General features: G+C 47.1%; 1 protein-coding gene across 1 annotated transcript in view; it reads right to left on the bottom strand.

Annotated features, from left to right (window-relative positions):
* Positions 1–25,118, bottom strand: part of BBS4 (Bardet-Biedl syndrome 4) — a 481,469-nt gene that overhangs the window by 146,263 nt on the left and 310,088 nt on the right. The window contains exons 9-11 of the mRNA XM_086959248.1: positions 19,160–19,214; positions 18,357–18,425; positions 17,969–18,121 (exon numbers count right to left, since the gene is read on the bottom strand). Of these exons, the coding sequence (XP_086815374.1) occupies positions 17,969–18,121; positions 18,357–18,425; positions 19,160–19,214 (277 nt within the window). The remainder of the gene's footprint in view (positions 1–17,968; positions 18,122–18,356; positions 18,426–19,159; positions 19,215–25,118) is intronic.

Raw genomic sequence — 25,118 nt, 5'->3', positions numbered from 1 at the left:
GTGCTTTTTTGTCATGTGCTATGATTCTTTTTCCTTGTAATCCTTTTGATGTCAGTGATGCAAGGCTTAATATTGACTAAAGAGATGGGTTGCATTTTTTTTTTTAGTTAACTTTTGCTTAAGATTGCTAATTGGGAATAAGCTAATGCTGCACAGGCCTCTTAGCTTTTGCATTTTCTTAACTATTGGGTTTTTTAGGCTTTCATTATTGTTTAATAGATTACAGGATAAAAAGAAACATGCAGTGCAATGGAGAAATGTAAAAATAGAATATGGAATGATAATATTGAAGAAAGTGACAAAGGAGGGAAAGGAAAATGAGTCACAGAAAAATGTGAGCAGACAAGGAGAGACTGAGTGACTAAAGATGGCAAGAGATCGTAGATGGTAAATGTTACTTACCTGTAACAATTTGTTTGCAGCTTGTAGTGCTGTAGATTCGCATGCTCACACACTCCTGCTATCCAGTGTTGGGTGAGGACATTGCAAGTTGGTTTTCTTCACAGATGTTTTGGGTTTAAGGTGACTGGTGGTCTCGGCCCAAAACCCACACTGTAACAGGACAAAGACTCCACCTCAGACTTTTCCACCACCCACACCCTTAAGAGGTGAAAGAAGGACTGTGGAGTGCTGCACAGCAGGACAGTGTGTTTGATGCATTGTAATCAGGATTATATCAGTATTTTTAGAGTGAAAAAACATTGAGATAAGAACTCATATCTAGGGAGGTTGGTGGGTGCTCCTGAATCTAAAAGCACTACAAGGTGCAAATCGATTGTTACAATTAGGTACCATTTTTCATTTACACCATGTATTGCTGTAGATCGCATGCTAACAACACACATATATAAGGCTGTCCCATAAAACATGTGTACCTTTGCATCATGCCAATAGAAACAAGTATTTTCGAAGCAATAGGTCTAGCATTTGCAAACGTTCAAGCTACTGTCATTGTAAATGACAATTACTTTTATTTATATGTTTTTAAAAGCAACACATATATAAAAGGCATTGTTATTTTTAATGCCTAGAGCTCAAACTCTTGCAAATGTGAGAGCACTTTAATGGTGGCGCGCCCCTTTTTTTTAAAACGTTGCTCGCATATTCAGGTTACAGTGAACAGCGTCTAAATGAAGGGGTGCAGCCAACATTAAAGTGAAAGTGCATATGGCACTTTCACCACAAGTAAAAACAAGCATTTACAATGCAATGGTTTTGCCTTTGTTAAAGTTAGAGCTATTGGCATTGCTCTTGACATTATTTGTATTTATGTTTTTTTTAACATAAATAAATGGCATTGTCATTTACAATGCCACTAGCTTTATCTCTCGCAAATGACACACACAAACACACAGAGCCCCCCCCACGCACACAGAGCCCCCCACACACACAGCCACACAGAGCCCCCCACACACACAGCCACACAAAGCCCCCCCCCCCCACACACAGCCACACAAAGCCCCCCCCACACACAGCCACACAAAGCTTCCCACACACACAGCCACACAAAGCTTCCCACACACACAGCCACACAGAGCCCTCCACACACACCCACACAGCACAAGCAGGCAACAGGGGCACACGGAGGCACAAGCAGGCAACAGGGGCACACGGAGGCACAAGCAGGCAACAGGGGCACACGGAGGCACAAGCAGGCAATGGGGCACACGGAGGCACAAGCAGGCAACAGGGGCACACGGAGGCACAAGCAGGCAACAGGGGCACACGGAGGCACAAGCAGGCAACAGGGGCACACGGAGGCACAAGCAGGCAACAGGGGCACACGGAGGCACAAGCAGGCAACAGGGGCACACAGAGGCACAAGCAGGCAACAGGGGCACACAGAGGCACAAGCAGGCAACAGGGGCACACGGAGGCACAAGCAGGCAACAGGGGCACACAGAGGTACAAGCAGGCAACAGGGGCACACGGAGGCACACGCAGGCAACAGGGGCACACGATTACTGGTGGCTGACATTATTTCATGAAGTCGACCCATCACTTGTTTTGCTTTCCTTAAACAGAACAGGGTAGGAATCGAGTTCCTGCAGGAAACACATTAAAATGCACATGGAGTATTCCAAGCTAGCAGAGAAATGGGGTGGACAGTGATATTATTCTGTGTCTTCTACCGTCAACAGAGGGGTGGCTATCTATTTGTTCTAGAAGTGATAAACATGGACCAGGAAGATTACTTCTGATAGATGTTTCATAAGCAAGAGCCCTATGAAACGGACAAGCAATGGTAACTGTGTAATGACGGGTAAAATGGATATCCTCAATCAACAGGGACAGAGCACATATTTTCGAATGTAGTTGGCTGACTTGATGGATAGCGTAGATATGATGGATGACTGGAGAGAACTGCATTGCACTGAAAGGGCTTATTCCTTTACCCTCTCCACCTACCCCCCACCCCTCCCCATGGCTCAATAAAAGAAAAGACACGAGAAAAAAAGCTAAACCTAGCATCTTCTTTCAGCCAGTGGGGCTCTCCTGCAACTCCGGCAGCCGAGGCAGCGGTAGGGGGGCGGGAACGGGAGCCGAGGCAGCGGTAGGGGGGGGCGGGAACGGGGCCGGGGAGACACAGAGAGAGAGGCAGCGGTAGGGGGGCGGGAACGAAGCCGGGGAGACTCGGAGAGCGAGGCAGCGGTAGGGGGGCGGGAACGGGAGCCGAGGCAGCGGTAGGGGGGCGGGAACGGGGCCGGGGAGACACGGAGAGCGAGGCAGCGCGTTTTTACATCAAACACTAAGGCAGTCAATTATTTCCCTTCATTTAGAACAATCACATGTGTACAAATAAAAGCATTTGGAAACAGAACTTCATCCATATTATTGCCGCGTCACAAGCCTTACAAGACGCTGTCACTCATTTGTAAAGCGCGGCTTGATCCCGAGAGGGCTTCTAGGCGCTATGATCACCGTTGAACCAGCTCCACCCTTCTCAGGGCGCACTCGTTATTTATGACTATTGCCTGGCACCTGCGAGGCATCGAAACAGTGATTCAACAGTAGAGTTAGCCTCGGAGTCCATGCACCTGCTGCATAGAGGAGCAGACCTTGTGTCACGGACTGTGAATGACTCCACCCCACGCCCACGGGCCTGGGAATGGCCGTGAAGCAGAGGGAGCGCATAGTTTCGGTGCAGTGAGCTGTACACGCGAAGGTGAGCCGTGGGTGTCGTCTTTCAGCAGAGAACATGGCGGCGAGAGCCCTCGCTGCACACCTGGTGACGTCACCGCCGTGGGAGGAGGGGGATTCAAACCCACCAATCAGCTGCCGCCGAGCAGGTGAGAACCGGCTGCCGCCGGACTCTGCAGTCACTCCCGCCCAGACCTCAGGGCCGGGGAGAGCCCGGGACAAAGGCCGGGGGTATCACTGGCACCAAGGGGGCCAGGCCAAGAGCCCACCTGCAACAATGGCGTGAAAGCCGCCACGATTAGATAAGCGCTATCTCTGGAAGGGCAAACAGCGCCTGCGCACCACCCACAGCCTTCAATGCACAGGGCTGGTGCCAGCCGAGGGGCTCACCGCGCATGTGCAGGGGCGCGTGCCAGCACAGGTGACCTCAGCACGCGCTAGACAATGCCTGGCCCCGGGGACCCACTGGTGAGGACAAGATGGCCGTCCAGGCCCACATCACACCCCAAAACAGACAACCCTCCCTAAACAGCAACACTAGCTGAGTTCACATCAGTGCCCACTGGTTTTCAGGGGACAGAGCCAACTGTCAGACCAAGAAAAGGGGGGGGGGCACCAAGCAATTGGAAATCAATGTGTAAACATGCGCTATCGCTGGCAGCTCATTCCAGACACAAACAGGCCCCTGGCAGTTCCAAAATACACTCCTGCACAAGCAAAACATGTTTTGGATCCATGGCCAGCTCGGAGAAATTGAAACTATTCTGCAGGCTACTTTGCCAGGTGAATGGCCCAGCGCCATTTTGTAGTCCATTGTGCCACACCCCGCAGCAGGCCTGGCTGTTGTACAGGGCGCAGTTCTGCTCACCTACAACAGCTCTGCACCGGGTAGGAGAGGGGAGGGGGGGAATATGTAGGGTGCTCGGACCCAAACAATAAATATTCCAATGGTACCGCTTCTGCAACTTACAACAAAAATAAAACACAGGACCCTGGCAAACATGAAAAGATGAGGAAAACGTTAATTACATGAAGTGTCAGGGCGAACTTGGCCAAGTCAACATTAGCACTGTCTCTGCATGAGTGATCACAGCAATAACCAGGATTCAGACTACGGCTTGCTACAGTAGTTATGATGCGATGCATCAGAGTGAGAGACCGGCATGCCCCAAGAGAACAGTTTGTAGTGGCGCTGGGCTATAGCGCCAACTGACATTGATCCACATTCGGTCCATCACCTGTTGTGTTTGCATATTCCGCCCTAAGTGCGCTGGGGATGCCCAGACGTGGGTCCCTGGCACGCCACACCACTGGAGTCAAGCTAGCCGGGCTGATGAGAGGTGTTACCTCGAAACCGGTCCGGTCCTCGGATGCTTGATTCCGTTCTGGGAAGGACATGGCTTTTGTAGTTCGGACTGGACTGTTCCCATGGGGCACAGGGTCAGAGCTGATTTGCATATCGCCATTGTCTAACCCAGGGTGGTGTGGAGTGCAAAAAAACGATGGATTTGGGCCCAGATCTTTGGACTGGGTTGAGTGTGTGACATTGATCCACATTCGGTCCATCACCTGTTGTGTTTGCATAGCGCCAACTTGGGCACATCATGGGCTGTAGCTCCTCGTGGTTTGCAAGTCTGGCGCAGTAAAAGTACACTGGGGCACTCACCCTCACACTCCAAGGGTCTACCCATCCCCCACCCTGGCATGTTCAAGTCAGGCTGCCACCATGGGCCCGCTCCAGACCGGATATGATCAGGGTGGACAAAAACATGGCACAGTTCACGCCGAGACGAGGGGAGACAACACTCACAAGAATCTTTGAAATGCAGCGGGGAGCAGCTTTGCAGAAACTTAAGTCATGACAGGGCAGGCCCGGAGATGGAATGTGCGCGAGCCCGAGGGGCGGCAACTACGCAGGTAACATTAACGTACATTAAATGAGAATCAGGACACGAGGGGGGGGAGAAGGAGTGGGTACTTAACACAATATTCTGCCAGCCATTCACAACAGAGCTGAGTGTGTGTTTATTGGGATGGGCGTGTCAAAGTCCAGGTGAAACCTGCCACAAACACTTCGCAATACACAACTCGAAGCACTTATGCCCAACTATTTACTGCACAAGACATTTTTACGATGGTGTGACGCCTCCCTGCACAGACCTGACACGTGAGTGATGTGCAGAGGACGATGGCAAATGTACACCGGGGCCCGAAGGTGATCCATTCAGATGCACTTTTTTCATGGGCTGTAAAAGTTTACAACAAATAAAGAAGGCAGAGTCGTGGCACAGTAAAATGGATGCCCCGGGCACCCCGTTGTCTGCCACAGCGGAGACAGGGTGGGGCACAGAGCGTACACAAGTGTTTTTCAAGGCGGCTTAGAGCGCAAACAAAGATTTCCCCCCAGGATACCCCCTCCCTTTGAGGAGAGGTGGTGAAGGGGCAGGGCTGGGGTGGTGGGAGGGGCAGAGGTGGTATGGCCATGGGTGGGAAGGACAGATTTCCGAGTTAAGAGTTAACGAAAGAGGCGGGGTCAACCGAGAAGGGCTGGGAGAAGAAGTGGCCAAACAGGTTCCTCCCAGCCGCCCGAAGAGAAGAGGAAATGTGACCCAGCCGCCCCCTCGGGAAGGGGGGGGGGGGCACAGGTGAAACCACAGAACCAGGCGTTGAATCCCTACGAGCGCAGGCCGGGTCCAAGGAAGGCGCGCATCACCAGACACCGCAAGGGGCCGTGGACAGCCACCGGCCCAACAATTACAGCCAGTCTAAAACAAAAATAAATACACTAGCACGTTTGCCCCACTCACCTGGTCTGGCGGCTGCTGGAGAAGGAGAGCTCCCGCTCCTCGGGACTCTCCGGGGCCGCGGCGGGACTTGCTCTTTCCCCGGGGCTCCTCCTTCCCTCGGGACAGACGCAGGCTGCTTCCTGCTCTCCACTCCTCCTCCGGATGACGTGGGGGAGGCTCGGCCGGCTGGGCCAATCCCAGCGCGGCCCTGGCTGGTGGAACACGGCTGCTTCCTTCGGGCCGGCTTCTCGCTGCGGGCAGCATCTCCGGTCTCCCTCACAACACGGGAGACCGGCAAGGCAGGCAATGGCTTCCCCAAGGAAGGGGGAAGCGAAACCACGTCTTCCCGGCCCCGCCCACAACCAGGCGGCGGGCCGGACATCTTCTTCCGGTGTTTCTAATGCCGGACCAGATTCGGGGGCGTTCCCGAGGACAGGCTTTCGGCTGACGTCGCCAAAAGCCAAAAATTCTCGGGAACGCCCCCGAATCTGGTCCGGGATTGACGGACAGAGAAGTCTTTCAATGGCTAGCCTCCATTTATGGAGCTAGCCAATGAAAGACGGGGGCGGATTCCCAGCCCCCATACCATACTCATCAGGTTTTTTCCTAGCACATGCGTACTTCGTACGCATTGGCTAGGGCAAAACCTAAAAAATCATTGATTTCAAAAACTTCTGTAGTGCGGGCGCTAAAATGAAAGTGGCTGCGCTGGTAATGAAATAAGCGCAGTCGCTAAAGTGAAAGCGGACCACGCCATATAAAATAAATAATTAAATTAAGTGTGCCACTAAAGTGAACGCGTACTGCGCCGTATATTAAATAATTAAATATGAGCGGTCGCTTTGTTAAAGCGGCACACGCTGCAATTCGAATAAATACATTATTATTAAAATAAAAGATGGGGGGGTGCTGCGATGTCGTGGGTGGAATAGGGGAAGAGCATTAGAGAAAATAGTGCTCACCAACTTATAAAGCAGACCATGTAACAACACCAGTAAAAGGTCCAGTCGTTATGGTAGGTAACAAATACGGACAAGGCAGTGCCAAGGAGGGACTAACAAGCTTAATAGCGACTCGGAATGCAGCGTTTACGAAGGACAATGACACAAGCCAATTAAAATTATGGGCGGAGAGTGAGCAGGGCTTCAAGGTCATACTCCACTACTGCTTTCTAGCAGAACTTGCGCTGGCCAGGCTCGACCTAAAAAACATAACTGTTATACAAACTCTCAATAGCGTGGCAGGAAAAAGGAGAGCTAGGCAAATCTTAGAGGCTCATACAACAGTGCTACTGCTATGTTTACAGAGACCTTTAGGATCAGAAAGGACTCCGAGTATATCACTAATACATACTAAGGCTTTAGCCAGCAGTAGTGATAATATTGTAAAAAGCATTATTAATATAAAAGCTGAAGTTTATTAACAAGCCACACAAGAAACCGAACTCGAGTAACAAGGAACCAAGATCAGCAATACCTATCTTAAAGTCAGCACAAACTATTACACAAATCTCAATATCAGACATGGTTCAGAAATGCCAAAGTACTGTTCTCAAACAAAAACCTGACACTTTCTGAAAATGCACACATTTCGTTATGAGGTATAGAGGTTTCATTTTGGATAAACATTTCCACTTCTCTAGTACAAAGAATGGTCATCTTCATAAACATACCACTATGTTTGCACCAAAATATCAGCTTTTCATTTTTAGTAAACATAGATGTCAAAACAGAAGCCAGCACTCAAATTTGTAACAGGTTGTTGAGGTGATCGGCAGGACTAGGCCTGAAACACAGTGGCGGCTGGTGACATTTGAAAGTGGTGGAGCGGAAAGTGATAATTATACTACACCGTAGCGAGCGAGCGTAGCGAGCGAGCGTGGACCCCCCAAGGAGGGTTTGGGGGGAATTCCCCCCGAGAAAATTTTGAAAAAATAGTGGAAAAATGGTGCATTTTCGAGCAAATTTGAGAAAGCAGGAAGGTTAATAAAGCAATTGTGAAAGTGCAGGTATTACATTATTAAAGAGCTGTCATATAACATACTAGGTAGCTGCTTATTCAGTATAACAACAGAGCTTCATAACAGACAAATGCCGTGACTCACTGACCTCTTTACAGCATTTTGTGATCTGGATCAGGTACATGTTCCTTGCAGCAGGCATATTAACCTTCTCTGCTACCTTTCCATGAGTCAAAACCTCCATTAGACAAAACTCTGATCTCTCTCTAGGATAAACATGACCTGGGGCCACAAATTATGGCAGAGCAATGCGGGGAGTGTTTTAGGGTGTCCCATGGCAATGAGGGGTCATGGGCTCCAACTGAGTCAATTCTATTCAGTTCTTCACCTCTATAGTTCGGCCCCCCTTACCATGAGCCCAGCCTCAGCAGTGTCAGCAGCACCAAATAGACCTCGGTAGTGCCTGTCTTTTTAGGGGCGCCCGGGCAGTCAGCGACTACTGTCCTTTGACAACCAGACCCCTTTTTTTGCTGTTGATGTCCAGAGGCTCAACCCTAAGTGTTGGACCCAAAGCAGATCGCCAAGTAACCCTACAGCAGTGGCCCTGTGGGCAGTGAAGTCCCTTCGTCACACACCATGAAAAGCTAGAGTTGATCCACCTAACTCAGCCAGCAATGCTTGCCTGCCTTAAAATCCCACAAGCCCCCTGTTAGACCTGTCAGCCCTTGGGTGGTCTTTCCCTGTATTTTTTTGCCCTTACCTCATTTTTCACACCTACTTTTTGTTGGCTTTAGGACTCTGGGCACCCTCCCATTGCTAACCAATGCCAGGGTGCAGGTGTTCTCTTCCCCCAATGTTGTATTACCTTTAAGGAAAGGCGTCCTTGAGAGGTTTGATGTGATATTTAAAGGCATTAATATAGTCACTTCTTGTAGGATCCTCCAGGTTAATACAGTTACCCCGTTGCCTGTCAGAGAGTTGATACGACAAGCGGGGTTAGCTAGTGTTTCACTGCTAGATGAGCTGGTTAATATTCTAATGAAATGTTCACCCATTCATAGAAAAATGTAACCTGAACGTGATTCATGAAATGTCTTGATGAAATGCTGATGAATTAATAATGCAACGCTCTATTTGAAAGCCTATATAAAAGATCTTGATTCTTTCAAATACAACTACTGGTGTGGTCTCCATTATTGCTCCACTGTGTGTTTCATTGGATGTGTGCATTAAGTAGCTGCTTTACACACAAGCCCCTGGCTGCCTTCCTGCTCGAGCCATGCTACCCCCTTAAGAGCTGGTGACCCCAGGTCTTACACCCCCTCTATGCAAACCACCCTCACACTTAATACTGTTTCTGTTCAGAAAAGCACCTAGAAGCAGTTCAATTATGTTGTGTGCGCCTTACAAACAACATTGACATGGATTATAACAGAGGGTCGGTCTGTCTCACTACCCACACATCATGAAAAGCTAGAGTTGAGCTAATGACGGCCTGCCATAATATGAAAACCTATTCAGTAGCACTTGAAAAAGGGAATTGTGTTTACATACGCTACACGGAAATATTCCACTTCGGCTACCAGCTTTTCCATTCTTTGTAAACAGAATGTTTCCCTGAATGGGGATAAAGCTCGACTCTGTTTGGTACTGACAGCTAGAGAAAGGAACAGTGTACTGAGCGGGATAAAATGCTTTACTGGCCCTTTAAAATGAAAACTGCATTCTACCTTCGTGGCCCCTGGCTATATCTTATCAGGTCTGCTAGAGACAGATTTTGCGTTGGCAAGATCTCATTTAACAGCAAACATGAGAATACCTGGGAAAATATAAACAGGGGATTTCTGGGCTTTTTTGAGCACTTGTACATTTTGAATTGCGTTTTTCATTCGTAAGGGCAATGAAAAACAGTCCCTTTATGCGACTGAACTATGCAGTTTTCCTGACACACATTCTGCCCCTGGTACTCCCAGTGACTTGAGTGAGCAATCACAGCAGGGACTACAGTAGTAGCCACATCTATCACCACAGAAGGGACCAGAGCGGCAACAAATGCTGTCCTTACAGCAGTAACACATGTGCTGTCATAGCAGTTACCAATGAAGCAATCACAGGTTCCATCATGACAAGGACCATACAAGCAACAACAGCTGTCTGCACTGCAGGGACAACAGCAGCGACCACAGTAGTAACCACACCAGTGGAGTACAATAGCGTCAACAGTTGCCTCCGATTGAGTCACAACCGATGCGACAATTGCCACCACCACTGTAGCAACAACTGATGCAACAACAGTAACAACGGCTGCAAGTACTACAGAGCTAAAGATATAACAGGACTCCAGTAGTGATCAAAGGTGCCATCAGGGTAGAGACCAACGCAGTGACCACAACTGTAACCACAGCAGGGAAGACAGCACCAACCAATGAATGCAGCATACAATCACAAGCGCTGAGTGCAAACCTCTCTCACACGTACTGGTGCTGCTCTCGAAAGCACCTCCTAGAAGCAATTTAACTAGTAACAGTGTGCGCTTTGCAAACAAAATTAACTTTGTTGGATGTACCAGCCGCCATGGCGCAGAGTATTAATTATTGATTATACACTTTAGGAATCTGAGGCTGAGCTCGACCTCATAGCGACGGACGGTTCAAATCCAAGTGGGTCGACTCCGCCTTTCATCCTTTCCTTCAGGTGCTGCTGCTGGCCTGCAGCTCGGAAGAGAAGCCAGTTCATGTGCATGGCAGAGCTTTACCAATGAGAACCAGACAGAGGGTTTGGACAATTGAAAAGGAGCGCGTTATAAATGGGCAGCACAAGTACCAGATGGAGCGCTGAGCATAGTTTAGAATGCAGAGCAAAGGTCAGGAAGCTACTAGTCGGGTCAGGGGCTGAGAACAGTGACCTGGCCCACGTAAAGCCCTGGATATATGTATACTCATGGGACCGATTGCTAGGGTGCATAATGCATATCTGTGTTACAGTGGATAACATTCCATTTTTGTGTGGATGTGCCCCAGTACTGTTTTTGCCTCTGTATGCAAGCAGTTCACAAAATTCAAACCTCTTGGTTGCTTTGTTAGTTCTTGATATAGCAGATGTGTTCAACATCAGCTGACCAACCATGAGGACGGGGAGAGAAACCTCTCTTTTTGTTTCTCACGTTTGGTCCATGGAAAATGAAATAAATACCAATGCTTGTACGTTGCTAGCTGACTTGACCTCTGAAGGTAAAGGAGAGGATGGGGGGGAAGGCCAGAGACCCCGACTTTAAGAAATGAGGAACCCTGTTCGAGTCTCTGCACTTCAGCTCAACATCTTGTGATTCTGGGCAAATCTTTTACAATCCTTGTGCCTCAAAAAAGGTGTCCTTGCATAATACAATTGGTGCTCGTGTACAGCGCTCCGAGTCCAACACCTTCGGTTGGATCGAGTTTGCGCTATATATAACTTTTAAAAAAACTGTTCCTTCATTTTTTTAGACTACCTATACTATACCCCATCCACGTGACAAGCGTAAATACGGGTTAAATGTTCATTGTATCTGTACAACAAGTTAGTTTGGCCTATAACTTCTCCCAGTCTTTAAAGCGCATTTAGGGGCAGGCATTTTTGTGATTAATGTATTTAGACAAGAATATTAATTGGTAAGATAAAAGGCACATTTAATTGTACTTTTTCTAGGAAGCAGCTCTGGCCCTGGGTTACCTCATTACTATTTACCATATAGCGGGAGAAGCAAATCCTGTGCATTGCAGTAATCAAACAGGATTTGCATACACTATTAAAGAGTCAAATCTCTGAGGTGGCTGCCTCGGCAGCAGAGAGAATGCTCTCTTGTTGTAGGCTAGAATTGGTTCCCAATCATGGGCATTAGATTAGTGAGAATGCGCTTAATTAATTCAATAACATATAGCTAGCTGCACGCAGGAGACGGCCCGGGGAAAGACGGCGGGCGTGTTTTTTGCTCGCACAATGAGTGGAAGATTGCTGATTATTAATTGGGGTCAAATTAAATATTTAGGCTGGGGTGCATCAAAGAAAACCAGGAGAGGGGGTTCCAGGCAGCAGAACAAGTTGGAAATGCAGGGCCCTGTTCCCTCAGCTGCCTCCACCGCCCGCACACTGGTGTTTTTCGTCAAAACAAATATCATAATTCACTTAAATGCCACTTTTGCTGGGGGTTATTGCTGTGAGGCAATGAACTGATTGGCGCCTGTTTCTTTGCCTTTACCCTCTTTGGTAGTGAAATTAATTGATCATTCTCACGGCCAGCTGGAGAGCAGCTGCTGGCATGCTGATGCTGACGGCGAGGCTGTGCTGCCCACCCACACGGGGACAGGGAGAGGGGAAATGCAGGGGATCAGACGATAAAGTTCTGCAAGGAGTCAGCGCTTCTCTTTAGGTAGGAGTTTTGCCACGAAATCGGACGTTTTACACTAATTGCCTTGTTTCTTGTGAATGTGGCCGCCCCAGCTTTGAGACCATTTCCCAGCGTTACCAGACGCACAGCCGATGGGTGCTGCGTGATTTTGGAACAGTGGTGTGCTGTTAACTTGTGCCTGCTCTTACACACACAACTCTAACCAGTTTCGGTTTAACTTACGGAGGGTGGACGGTGGACCGGATGGCTGGCACTAACTCAGACTGCACGCACACTACTTCTGCTGCTAGTGACTGCCTACTCTGCTGCACAAGCAAAGGTCCAGGCAGGCCGCAGGCTGCACTCTGAAACGGCAACGCAACAACGACTTCACAGGCAAGCAATGCAGCGGCGAAATAAGGCAGTAGATGGCCACGGCGGATTTTGAAGCGCAGAGGCCCGAGGTGAAGGTGAGAAAAAAAAGGAAAACGGAGGCCAGTAGTAGTGAAGCAGGCGATAGCAGGCAGTGACAGAGAGCGGGTTCCCAGCCGCGATCGAGAGGCAGAGTCTGAGTCGCGCCGTTAATGCTGCTAGCGCAGTGAGCAGCATATTAGCACGTTAATAAATACACAGATGTGGGGTGCAGTGTGTGCTTACTCACAGTTGATCCCAGTTGCTCCCAGATACTCAAGAAGACTCGCGGCCACTCGATCCCTCTGATTTACGGAACAGCTGACAGGTAGCGGTGAGTGGTGAGTAACTCTGTTTCGCACCCTGGTGTGTGGCTGCTTGATTCTAGGCGCCAGCGCCAGGCTTCCAGGTTCAAGAGGTTTTCAAAAGGTTTCCAGTTAGTTCAAACACCGGACGTCTTTTCAGAACGCAGGAAACATCGTAGGAAAGCAGCTAAAGTGGAGATCTGCACCCGTTTTGATCCTGATAGATTTAAAGATTTTTTAGCATATCGGGAACTGAGACAATATATCTGGTGTATTTGAAAGAGGTTAAGCCATCGTAGAGTCTACGAGGACAGGGTGTGACAGTACTTTTCTTCACTGCTGCCGGTCACGACGAAGAGTCTCCAGCACTGGTGTGCCACGCACGGTGACGTCCCCACAGCGTAGGCAAATGGCCAATCACAAACTACATGGCGACATAGCCATATGTGATTGGCCATAGTGTGCGACCCTCAGCATAGATAGCAGCCAACACCCACGTGGCACCATCCTGCTGCAGCAGCCAATCCTGGCGCAGCGTTAACAGCGCCACTGCGCCAGGATTGGCTTAAGAGCAGGGTACTATCTGCCCTACATCAGACCGGGGGCCCGGGTCCTGCCTATGTCTCTGAGTGCAAGATGGGAGAGGGGGGGGAGGAGGGCTACAGTCTACGCATGCGCGGGCCAGTCAAAATATTAAAGACTCCGGGATTTTACATGCGCTGTCAGCGGGCAGCTGTCTGTACGGTAACTGTGTGCTGCCTGCCTCTGCCTGTCACTCTCTGCCTCAGCCCCGCCCCCCACGGCCCACTTCCTTAATGGATGCCCGATTCAGTCGGGCTTGTCCCGGGCCGGTAGCGCGCAGTGCTCGGGTGCCTGCGCGCTCGGCTCAGTTTTATTTAAAAAAAAGTAATTACGCTCATTTTGGCAGTGCGGTCGTCCATGGCTAGTGGGGCACCGCCCCAACGCCCCCAATGGACGCACCGCCACTGCTGAAACATGTCCATCCTCGGACCAAGAAAGAGCAATCCTCATTCACATGAGCACACCTACCATTCGCTCTAAACCTCAGGTGAGAGGGTACAACGAAGTCCATGGCCTTAAAGTGAAAGTTACACCGATGCATGTTTTGGCATGAAGACTCACAGTGCAGACCCCAACAAAAGTCCAGTCGCCTTCTTTTCATGGCAGCTCCGATCACTGTTTTCCCAGCAAAAAGTCACGGATGTCAGAAATGGAACAGCTGATTTTCAACGTACTGTTAATTTTTGGATCCAACGATGGTTAACCTTTTTCTGCCTGTGCTTTATTTCAATTCCATTTTGTTCTGTTACATCTGATATAAAAACTGGAAGCACTGCTACTGTAACTACAGCTAGCACTTTGCATTTCACGGGGCAGGGTGAATGCGACATTCAGAAGTATGTCTGCCTTGGAGACTGGACAGACTGGGCCAGAGCGCCATGCAAGGCTTCTAAAAAAGCAACTCTGAGCGATTTACGGCTTGAGAGAACACCTTAGACTGCAGGGAAAATGTCACCGAGCTTTGGGCTAGATTGTGAGAAAACCCCAAGTGATTCAGCGACGTGTTTCGGTCGTGCGATGTGAGGTGCCTTGGGAATCCAGAATGTTTGTTGTCAGCTGTAGAAAAGAATATCAGTGTATTCTATAATCAAAAGTCATGGAGCCCAGCCACCGCTCAAATGGTCATTTTACAAATACCAAGCATTTACAATGTTATAGTAAAAAAAAAAAATCAAACCGAGCGCGGAGTCTCTGAAGCGGGCACAGCAAAGCACTCAGTATTAAAGTTTCAAAAATAAAATGTAGAAACAGCGTGACCCTTGATTGGGTGACGTCACCCAATCAAGGGTCACGGTGGTTCTTCTTTAACATTAGTACTCCATAACTGAGAGTACACCCTAGAGCACGCAACTGCAAAAACCCCGATGACCCAGTGTGCGAGCGTGACAAAATACATGTGTCAAAAATAAAATGTAAACTGAACGCAGTGTGCCTAAAACGGGCGCCGTGCTCAGCAAGCAAATACAAAAAAAAAAAGCAGCCGCCAATGTCCTCATCAGTGTCAATAAACAAAATAGTGCTCACCCACTTATAATACAGGCCGTGTAACAAGCCAAGTAAAAGGTCCAGTCGTTATGGGCAGTAACAAATGCAGGCAAGGCAGTACCAAGGAGGGACTAACACGCCTATTTATGATTCAGAAACCAGCATTTAGGAAGGACAATGACACAAGTCAATGACAAATATGAGCGGAGAGTGGGCGGGGCTTCTACTGCATACTCTGTTATAGAATGCCTCGCAGAGCGAGCAGCAATGCGCGCTGCCACTAGGCTCGACCTAGAAATCATGGTCCCTCGGGAAGTCCTCTTAAGCAGGCATAAAGAGTAAATAAACCATGTAGTAATTTGATATCCTGGTATGACTGGTTGTCCAACTGGTATTTACAAATAGAATAAATGACAGAAGTTCAAGGACAGCAATAAATTTGATTCTGGGCAGATTGGCACTAAACATATTATAATAAAGACCTCATTGATAAACCAGGGTGCTACACAGCAGACAAAAGCTAACGGTGCAGTGCTTAATGCAGTCAATAATGTAAATAAATTCAACGCAAATATTAAAATGGCTAGCCATCACACTAAATTGAGTCTATATCTTATAATGCTTGAATACAGGTGTGTTTTTATCTGAGTAATGGAAATGGCACAATTCCGTTTTAGGAGAGTGTGTCAACATTTACCCCCCCCCCCCCCCCCCCCTTGTCAAACTATGCCACGGTCATCCTCAGGACAGTCCAGGGAAGCTTTAGTGGTAGCAGTCTAACATAAAAATGGCAAAAGCATCCAGCATTAACATAACCATGTACCTTGACAGTGTGTTAGTGACTTCGCTAATTCTTCAAAAATTGAGGTTTGTATATTACAGTCTTATTCAAAAATGAATAGCTGAATGAGTGTAGAACGAGCCCTCCAAGGCTTTTTCAGCAGTGAATGAGTCACTGACACATGAGAGAGCCTCCAGGCAGACTGAAGGGTTTGCGGACAACCAAAGAATGAGTAAAGTCACTAACACCCTGTTAAGGTAGATGGTAATGTTCATGCTTGAAACTTTTGCCATTAAGCGCCGTAGAACAGAACACAGAGTAGTTTCTGCTGTACATCCAGACAGAAGACTGAGATCCTAAGTCATGCATTCTTTTGGCATTGGTCTTGCGTAACTTAGTATTCCGGCATCCACAGTGCATTGGATATTGGCTATGAGCATTACCTTACTGTCCCGCACAAACTCTTTGCATCTCTTGCAATGGGCCTCTGGCAGGTGTTTCATCAGCTATTCCATCTCCTCTCAGTGGTACCTGGCAAGCAGGCATCCTGAGTTGGCGCTGCACCCCTATGTTACTGCTACTATGTACGCCATCTTGCCAGCAGCATACAGTTTGTGGCTTTCCTTATCCAGTGGCGACGGTGTCTCCGGTGCTTTGGGCATAGATCCTCTTTTTGTCAGTATGTACCAAGACAGAGTGAGGTAGTATATGATCTCTAATATAGAAGAATTTGTTGGGTGCCACCCTGTACTTTCTAATGCAGAAGTTATAATCTTTGTTTTTACTTGGCCTTTGAATTTTTGGTGTGCCTATTTGGTAATGCACTATAACATGGGTAAGAACTGGACCGATCTTTCAGTCATGGAGAGTGTTTCAACCAGAAAGTAGTCTTCCGTCTCAGCCACATAGAGTTTCACCTTATCGTGATGGCACAAGATGCTATAGTGTAATCTGACCTTCAATATGTAGAGCTCAAAGATGGATCTTCCTGGGAGTCCTTGCTGTGGTCCTGCCGCGGATTATCAACATGATAGGTTCTTTATGTGTCAAAAAAAGCTGGCCCATGCTATGTGTCGAATTCAGTGTGTGATGATGGCTGTGATGAAGGCATGTGTGCTGATGACTGCGCTGGAAGGGTAGGACTGATGTCTCTAAGCCAGTGTTTTTTGTTTTTTTAGGTATAGGGAACATTTTAAGTTACCCCAAATTTGTTCAAAAGTAAGCTTCCTCTTCTTATGTTGGGCTGACCAAGGCTCTTGCTGTGGTGCATATGCAAGTATCTGTCATATCTGAGGGTGAACGTAAACATTCCTCGGCCTGACAACACGCTTCTTCTGCAGCTCTAGAGAGGGTGTCACACTGTGTCAAAATAGGTGTCAGTACTAGTTTTGAAGAAGATTTCAGAATTAATTTTGATACCAAACACTGTGTTTCTGGGTCTTGGGTGTGTCTCTAAGCATTAAGGCCACCAAGACAGGCTCTGAAACAGTGGTAGGTGCCAGCAGTCAATGCCTTTTTGCCACCACCTTAGGGCTTGCAGTTCACCTCTTTCAAGGCTGGTGCTTATCCTGAAGTCAAGACTCCTGGAGGGAAGATTCTCATATTTGGTGGGTGTCTTAGGTGCATTCTTTGTCCTGGGTGCAGGTTTCACATGCTGGCCATGGAGACTATTGTTTTTCGAAATCCTCTGATGGACATTCTGAACTGTGCTGCAACGGGCCTCCCGAGATACTGGATGGCCCATCCCTCTCTTTTTGGAGTATGTGCCCACAAAGTCTTCAGTGCCAGAATTCTCTCAGGCACTACACATTTTGTAATGCACCCACGGATATTCACTCTGATAGTGGATGGTATTTTTAATTTTATAGTCCTGGCTGATTGAGCAGTTTGCATCTTTGTGGTCTCTTGGTAAACAAGGGTCACAGACACTGTGCTGGTCTGACCACCAAAATGTGTTGTTGCACCACTAGCAAAATTCGAAAGGAGTGTGTGAACTCCATCACCCACCCCGACTGCTTTATTTTCATATGAACTAGCATCGAAATCCTGTGTCTAGGTGGATTTCGAAATGGTCTGCGGTCGTACGGTGAGCACAAATGAACCGAAATAGTAAAAAAAAACAGGTAAGAACAATGAAAAGAGGGCAGGACTCACAGCCACATATTTTTTCTTGCCGAAGAAGCACATAGCGATGTTGTTCCAGAGAGGAGGGCTCTCAGGCTCGCTGTGTGCCGCCACTCGATATTTATTCAGGGCCACATCAAAGTCACCATGTGTTTGCATCATACTTCCTGCTGCTAGAATAGCCTACAAAGACACAATGAGCATGGTTACGGTGCATTGCCAAGGGTTTATGCTGCCTCCTCCCCCAAGTTAGATTTTTCCCTTGTATAAAACTTATTATTTGGTCTCTCCCTCCCTCCAGAAAATTTCGGTCTAAAGTCTCAGTGAAAAAATGCATTTTGTTCACGGAGAATTTAGACAAATTTTATAATAGACAATGGCCACATTAAACGTTTTTTGTAATAATGTATTTCCTTACCTTGCAGTTACCGGGGTCATAAGTGAGAGCATTTCCAAGATGTTCAAAAGCTTTCTGGTAGACACCAAGCTGCAAAACCAGATGGCATCCATGAACAAACATAATGAAAGAGGAGAGACATACTTAATGAAGTCTAACGCTAAAAAATAACAGGGGAACAAGAAACTGACAGTGAGATAGCCGGAGACAAAGTGAGCTGAACATTTAGCAAGAATAAAAAAAGCAAGATCATTTGCAAAAAATAAAGAGGAAAAGCACAAGATAAATTGGATTGCTCAATAGTGTAGTCATATCACTTCCACAATGCCAGTGAGAATCACATACAGGTCAGTATCCCTATAGGATCTGAAAGACTATGTGAAAGCAAGGTTGCTACCAGAGTATGAGAAAAACCCAGAACACGCAGTTGCACGAATAGCTTTATCTCAGGGAATGTAATTTGCGGCTATTCTATTTATGGGAAGACAATGCCTTTGCTTGGGGTAAGGATCAACGTAGGCAGTGGATGTTGTAGAGAGGAAGGCAATAGCACATAGTGAGTTCCTGGACAACTACATCTTATTAACCAAATGAAAGCTAAGCAGTCAAAGCTGTTCCAGTTAAACTACAACCATTGTTCCCAGAAACAGATTTAATTCACACACAGATGGAGAGTTCAGAAGGTAGGATAGAAGAGTTGTTCCCAATTTTCCGTCTCGTTTCTAGGGTTCCATGACTGAGGTGTAGCACCAAGTCCGTAAACACAAAGAAGTAAAAGTGAACACACAGGGAGGAGAGGGTTTGAAAATTAGAGTAGCGCTCACTTGTAAGTACAGTAGTCCGAGGGTAGTAAGCAGCTCTGCATTTTCTGGTGAGAACCTGCAAAGTAAAAGATTGACAGATCAAGTCAAGTTTGGAAGCTATTTTGGTAATCAGATGGTAGAAAGCAGCTCTCCCTTTTCTGGTGCGAACCTGTAAAGTGAATATTGAAGTCAACTTTGGTAGCATTTTTTGTAATCCGTGATGCATGTATAGTCGGGGGGAAATCACACTACTCTAGTAGGCCACTATATTCTTTGAGACAATAGTGATTTCTATTATTCACGGACGACAAAAACTTGGACCCCACACTTTGTCACTTAATGAGATAAACTGAGATATAAAAACTGCATCACTTTATCAAGTTCTGTATAGAAGAAGTGTATATCCAAGTATTAAGAAATGTTAAATATAGAACACAATAGATCCAAGTTGTTTTTTGTACTTAAATGTTCAAGTTTTCCCTCAGTGCTATCATACACAGAACTACATCTTAAATACAATGCTCTGAAGCAGTTAGACACATTTATTAAAGCATTTTCTGATGAAGAAAACCTGTGACCAGAGAATTCAAACAGAAGTCTACAACAAGTACATTAATCACCTTAATCATCTTATCAATATTACACCTAATATTTGCTGGATACACAAACATTTCTTCAAAAGGTGTCTTGACCAATAAGCTATCTCAAAACACAATATTTGGGGAGGAGGAGCAAAGCCTGGTAAGACGTCCGCCTTTCACTGTGTAGCCTTCGCTGTTTCCGAATCTGAGCCGGAGGACCGCAGAGAACCAGAGGTCTCTTTATTGAGCGACTGTTGGCAAAGTAAATATGATTATTAGTTCCACAAACACTGTAAGGAGAGACACTGTAAGCAGAGCTGGAAGGCACAGTGCCCTAAACTGGCCACCAGACAGTGGGTGTGCCCTTCATGTGAACTGCATGTCTTTGAGGAGTGTGCCGAATTTCTGAGGAGCGAATGTCTACTGGTGAAACACTCAAAAGGAGTGGATATGGCCATTCAACACCTGAGGAGGATGTTGACTTGACCAGGGCCATTTCATCTAGATGGGGTCTTTATATCCACATGGATAATGGACTACTTTCCAGCATCATGTCGCAGGACAATTTATGAGCACACAGACCATTTGCACCTGCAGAACGATAAGAAGACATTTATTTAAGGGGAGCAGCCATCTATGACTGAGTGAATTTTGTGGCATTTTATTAAGTCCTTTTTCAAGTTCTAGTGTCTTTAAAAGGTAAAGCGCTGACTGGACATTGAGTTTATCAAGTGTGATTACTATTTTATGCTATATATGTGTTGAAATCCCTTTACCTACTCCTTAAGGTAGCCTTGATTACTCGCTATTGCCTCCCTTAGCAAGTAAGTTGGTGATTGAATCAACTCCCTGTAACACGTCCTAAACAAGACTATCCACCAAGGATATTGGCTAGTTAACACCTACTGCCCCAGGACCGGGACAAAAGCCTCAGACTTATTCTGCACTTATTCTCTTATATGCAAACGCTAAGAGCACTTGGAAGCTGGGTCAGTTCAGGAAGCAAGTCATACTAAAATAACATTAACAGGACCCACAAAAAAGTGAGCAATTCTAGGCAACACAATCTAGAGTGGATCATGTTGAGTCAAGAAGATAAGCCGCTTGGTGGGTGGCTTAGTTTTGTGTTAACTTAGATGAAAGACTGCAAGATTATTAAGATATTTATGGTCTGTATGTGATGGAGCTTCTGATCAAAGACTGAAATCACAGTGAAAAGTCAGATGTTGTTTCTCCGTAGCAAGGAGGCAAATTCCATTCTGGCCAACCCTTCTGATTTAGGGGATAAACAACCATTATGTAGAGATACTGTCAGACTACCAATTTTATGCCCCACTCTATGACTTTTTAAGGCCTGACACTGGTCTACTGTGATCAGCTGAAGCAATAAAAATTGTATTCCAAATGTAGCCTGGCAAATGCATTTCTGCATTGCTAAAACACAGGCTGGCCCAGCCTGAGGGGTGTAGTTGAGCAGACAGTGGCGTTAGCCAACTGGGTCTGTCTCGTCACTTGCCAGCCTGTCTCTCAGAGGTAATGGACCTGTGCTGGGTCTGATCTCTGATGCACCTAGACTGACCTTAGCTCTCGTCTTCAGCACACGACCCAGAAGTTGCAGAAGTTCACTGTTGTTTGGTATTGCCAAAATGTCTTGGGGATGCTGCTGAGAGATCATGCTTCATCACGCTGAGCTACAGGCTTTCAGTAACACTCTCCTTTTTGTTTGTCGTTTAGCTTAAGTTTACACTCCCAAATCTAGTTACACTTGATCGATCTCATCTGGGAAAATGCTGCTCGGAAGCCAGCTCCTCCACTTTGGCCAGTGGACAACAAGTGCTGGGCAGGGAAAGAAAGCTGGAGACATTAATGGGCAGGCGCCTGGCATCCTCTCCATGGAGCCGGATTCTGTTCCCTCTGAATGAGGCATTCACCTGTCCGGGAATTATTGTGCACTATTTTTAAGCTGATTCATGCATCATTCTAAACACACTATCAGATGGAAGAAAATGAAAGCAATACTCAGTGTATACAATGAACTGCATTGTGGTTTTACACTACAATGCAAAGATTTTCTCTACTCTTCTTAGCATAACTATGGTGTGTTTTGTTTCATTACATCTCTGTTATCTTGAAGCATCAATAGCGTCAGCTGCATTCTAACTGTAGCCACCGTCATGTTAATGCGCTATAACCATCTCTTGGTGACATTTCTAGGAACAGTATCTTCAAACATAGATCTCACAGCTGATGTGGGAGTTATTAACAGATGACGCTTCACTGTATTTCTAGTTGCAAGACATGTTTATAAGATTACAGCTCACGACCTCATCAATGCAAACCATTACAGCCATAAAATATGGGTTCATTTCAGATCTTACCTAGAGAAAAGCACTCTGAAGTCAACAGACATTGTGAGATGAGAGATTTAATGCTTATTTAGAATCAAACATTTTATTATGCGGCAAATTCCATACACGCCCAGCTGCCTACATCGATTCGCCGGCAGGGCGTAAACAGGCAGTAATTAAACACAGCATTCGGACCTGCAACCCGGAGGGCGGTCCTGCGCAGAAAAGTCCATGAACAGTCCCCACCGGCATTGCCAAGTCCGCAGTTTTCACAAGTAAGAACATCGGCCAGAACGAAGAAAGACAAGCATTTGCAATGCAATAGGTCTCGCATTAGGAAAGTTTGAGCTGTTGGTATTGTAAATGACACATTTTATATTTATCTGTTGGTTTTGAAAATACCAAAATTAATAGCTTTGTCATTTACAATGCCAATAGTTTTAACTTTCGCAAATGTGACACCTATAGCATTTGTAATGCAATATGTGTTGTATTTACGTGACTTAGATGTTGAGTGCAGTGTAATTATGTGGCGTGTAATTATGTGGCACTGAGTTGTATTTGGAGTGTATGTTGCATTGAGTGCAGTGTAGTTATGTGGCGTGTAATTATGTGGCACTGAGTTGTATTTGGAGTGTATGTTGCATTGAGTGCAGTGTAATTATGTGGTGTGTAATTATGTGGCACTGAGTTGTATTTGGAGTGTATGTTGCATTGAGTGCAGTGTAATTATGTGGTGTGTAATTATGTGGCACTGAGTTGTATTTGGAGTGTATGTTGCATTGAGCGCAGTCTAATCAGTAGAGTGTAATTATGTGGCGTGTAATTATGTTGCACTGAGTGCTATTTGGAGTGTATGTTGCATTGAGTGCAATGTAACTATGTGGCATGTAATTATGTGGCACTGAGTGGTATTTGGAGTGTATGTTGCATTGAGTGCAGTGTAATTATGTGGCACTGAGTGGTATTTGGAGTGTATGTTGCGTTGAGTGCAATGTAGTTATGAAGCATAATTATGTGGCACTGAGTGGTATTGTGTGGAGTGTGTTGCATTCAGTAGAGTATAATTATGTGGCGTGTAATTATGTGACACAGTGGTATTTGGAGTGTATGTTGCGTTGAGTGCAGTGTAATTATGTGGCGTGTAATTATGTGGAGTGTATGATGTATTCAGTAGAGTGTAATTGTGTGACGTGCAATTATGTGGCACTGAGTGGTATTGTTTGGAGTGTATGTTGCATTGAGTGCAGTGTAATTATGTAGCATATAATTGTGGCACTGAGTGGTATTGTGTGGAGTGTGTGTTGCATAGGGTCCAAACCATGAGGCGAGCCCTCATCCCCCCCCCCCACCCCCCCCTAGACACTTGCTTGTTGTTTATCAACTTCATGTTACGCAATCACAATCCGGCCCTTGAGCCCAGGCTCCTTCCTGCCAGTGAGATAGATCAAAAGAGACTTCTTGACCGTGCACAGACAGGCAAAGGGAAAAGAACACAACCCTTCTGAGATGCAGGTAGGTTACGTTTTAAATAAATACTATTATTGTGGCGACTAGTTACACATTTTTGCCAATACTAATATTGCATTGCGAATTCGAGGGTGCCTACCGCTGTTGCCCCCAAAAGAAATCACCGCCGCAGCCCTGCTCCGTGAAAACCGGAAGTCAGGCACTTTTGGCCGAGACGGGGGCGGGGCCTGCAATCCAGCAGGAAGTTCCGCCGCCGCCGCCGAGGAAGCAGTGAAGCCGGCCGACTCCGACCAGCGCTGCAGATGAAGACACGGAACACGCCGAAAGAGCCCGGTGAGTGGGAGGGGAGGGGGGTGTACGCGTGTGTGTCTGTTCGAATGTGTCTGTGTGGGTCTGCGTGTGTGCGCGTGGGTCTGCGTGTGTGTATGCAGTGTGTGTATGCAGTGTGTGTGGCTGGGTATGTGCACATGCGTGACTGTGGAGTGTGTTTGCGCAAGGGAATGAGACACGAGAGGGGCAAGGCGACGTGCGCGCCCACGAGGTGAAATCCGCGTCTGCGCTCGTGCCCCTCTCGTGTCCACTCTCCCAAATATGGGCAACATTAGTTGTCTTCGCTGACAGCTTGCAATGCTTCGCATTGCAAGCTACGTCAGCTCGCCCTAAAAAAAAAGAACCCCCCGCCCCCCTCCATCCCTCCGCCCCTAGGAAACCCCTTCATGCCCTCCCTCCCCCCTCCGCATCTACCATCAGCCCACGCCCGTGCTTCACTCACATCGTTCCAACACATTCAGACCCAACCCCAGAATTTAGGTCCCTGGGACAGCTCCTATTGGATCCAGAGGAATAAGCTGTAGGACCTGCAGATACTTTGGGCACGTAACTTCTCTGAATTCTTTAGATAGAAGACTCAAGAACGGGGCCCACAGGGCAGCATACTCAGACCCTCTGCCATCTACATTCAAGGTAAGCCGTTCCATCGCCAAGACATGCCACAGACGCATCAACCAATCACATATATCCGGGACATCCGGGGAGCCCCAGCACGCTAGCAGGACCTGTTTCGCCGTCAGCAAACCCAGTGCTATTTGTCGCCCTAGTGGAGTGCGAAGAGGGTAGCAAGCCGGGTGTGGGAGGCCTAGCAATGTATGCACGGGTAGTCTGGGTAGTGTGATCCGGAACGCCGTATCTAGTTCATCAAGAACCGTTTTCCAATATCGTTCAAGTTTAGGGCAGTGCCATAACAAGTGCAGAAGGGTGCCCGGCATAATGCACCCTCTCCAGCAAAGACTAGATTTAGCCTTATCCCAAGATGCAACGCGAGATGGTGTATAGTACCAGTAAGTCGTAAGCTTGTAGGCCGCTGTGTTGACTGTCGTGTGATGTGCGCTGTAAAATACCTGTTCCCACTCCTTCTGCAAAAGGGGGAGCCCCAATTCCACCTCCCAGCGCACTTGCGCCTTTGTGCGGGGCCGCTGCGTATCGCGTAGAATCATGGCATATATTTCAGAGATGAGACTCCGGCCGTTCTTTTTACGCAGGAGCCATTGCTCGAATGCCGTGAGGGAGCGCGACATCAGAGCC

Source organism: Lissotriton vulgaris, chromosome 2_2, assembly GCF_964263255.1.
Source record: "Lissotriton vulgaris chromosome 2_2, aLisVul1.2, whole genome shotgun sequence".
NCBI lineage: Eukaryota > Metazoa > Chordata > Amphibia > Caudata > Salamandridae > Lissotriton > Lissotriton vulgaris.
This window is presented reverse-complemented; position numbering and strand designations above follow the sequence as displayed.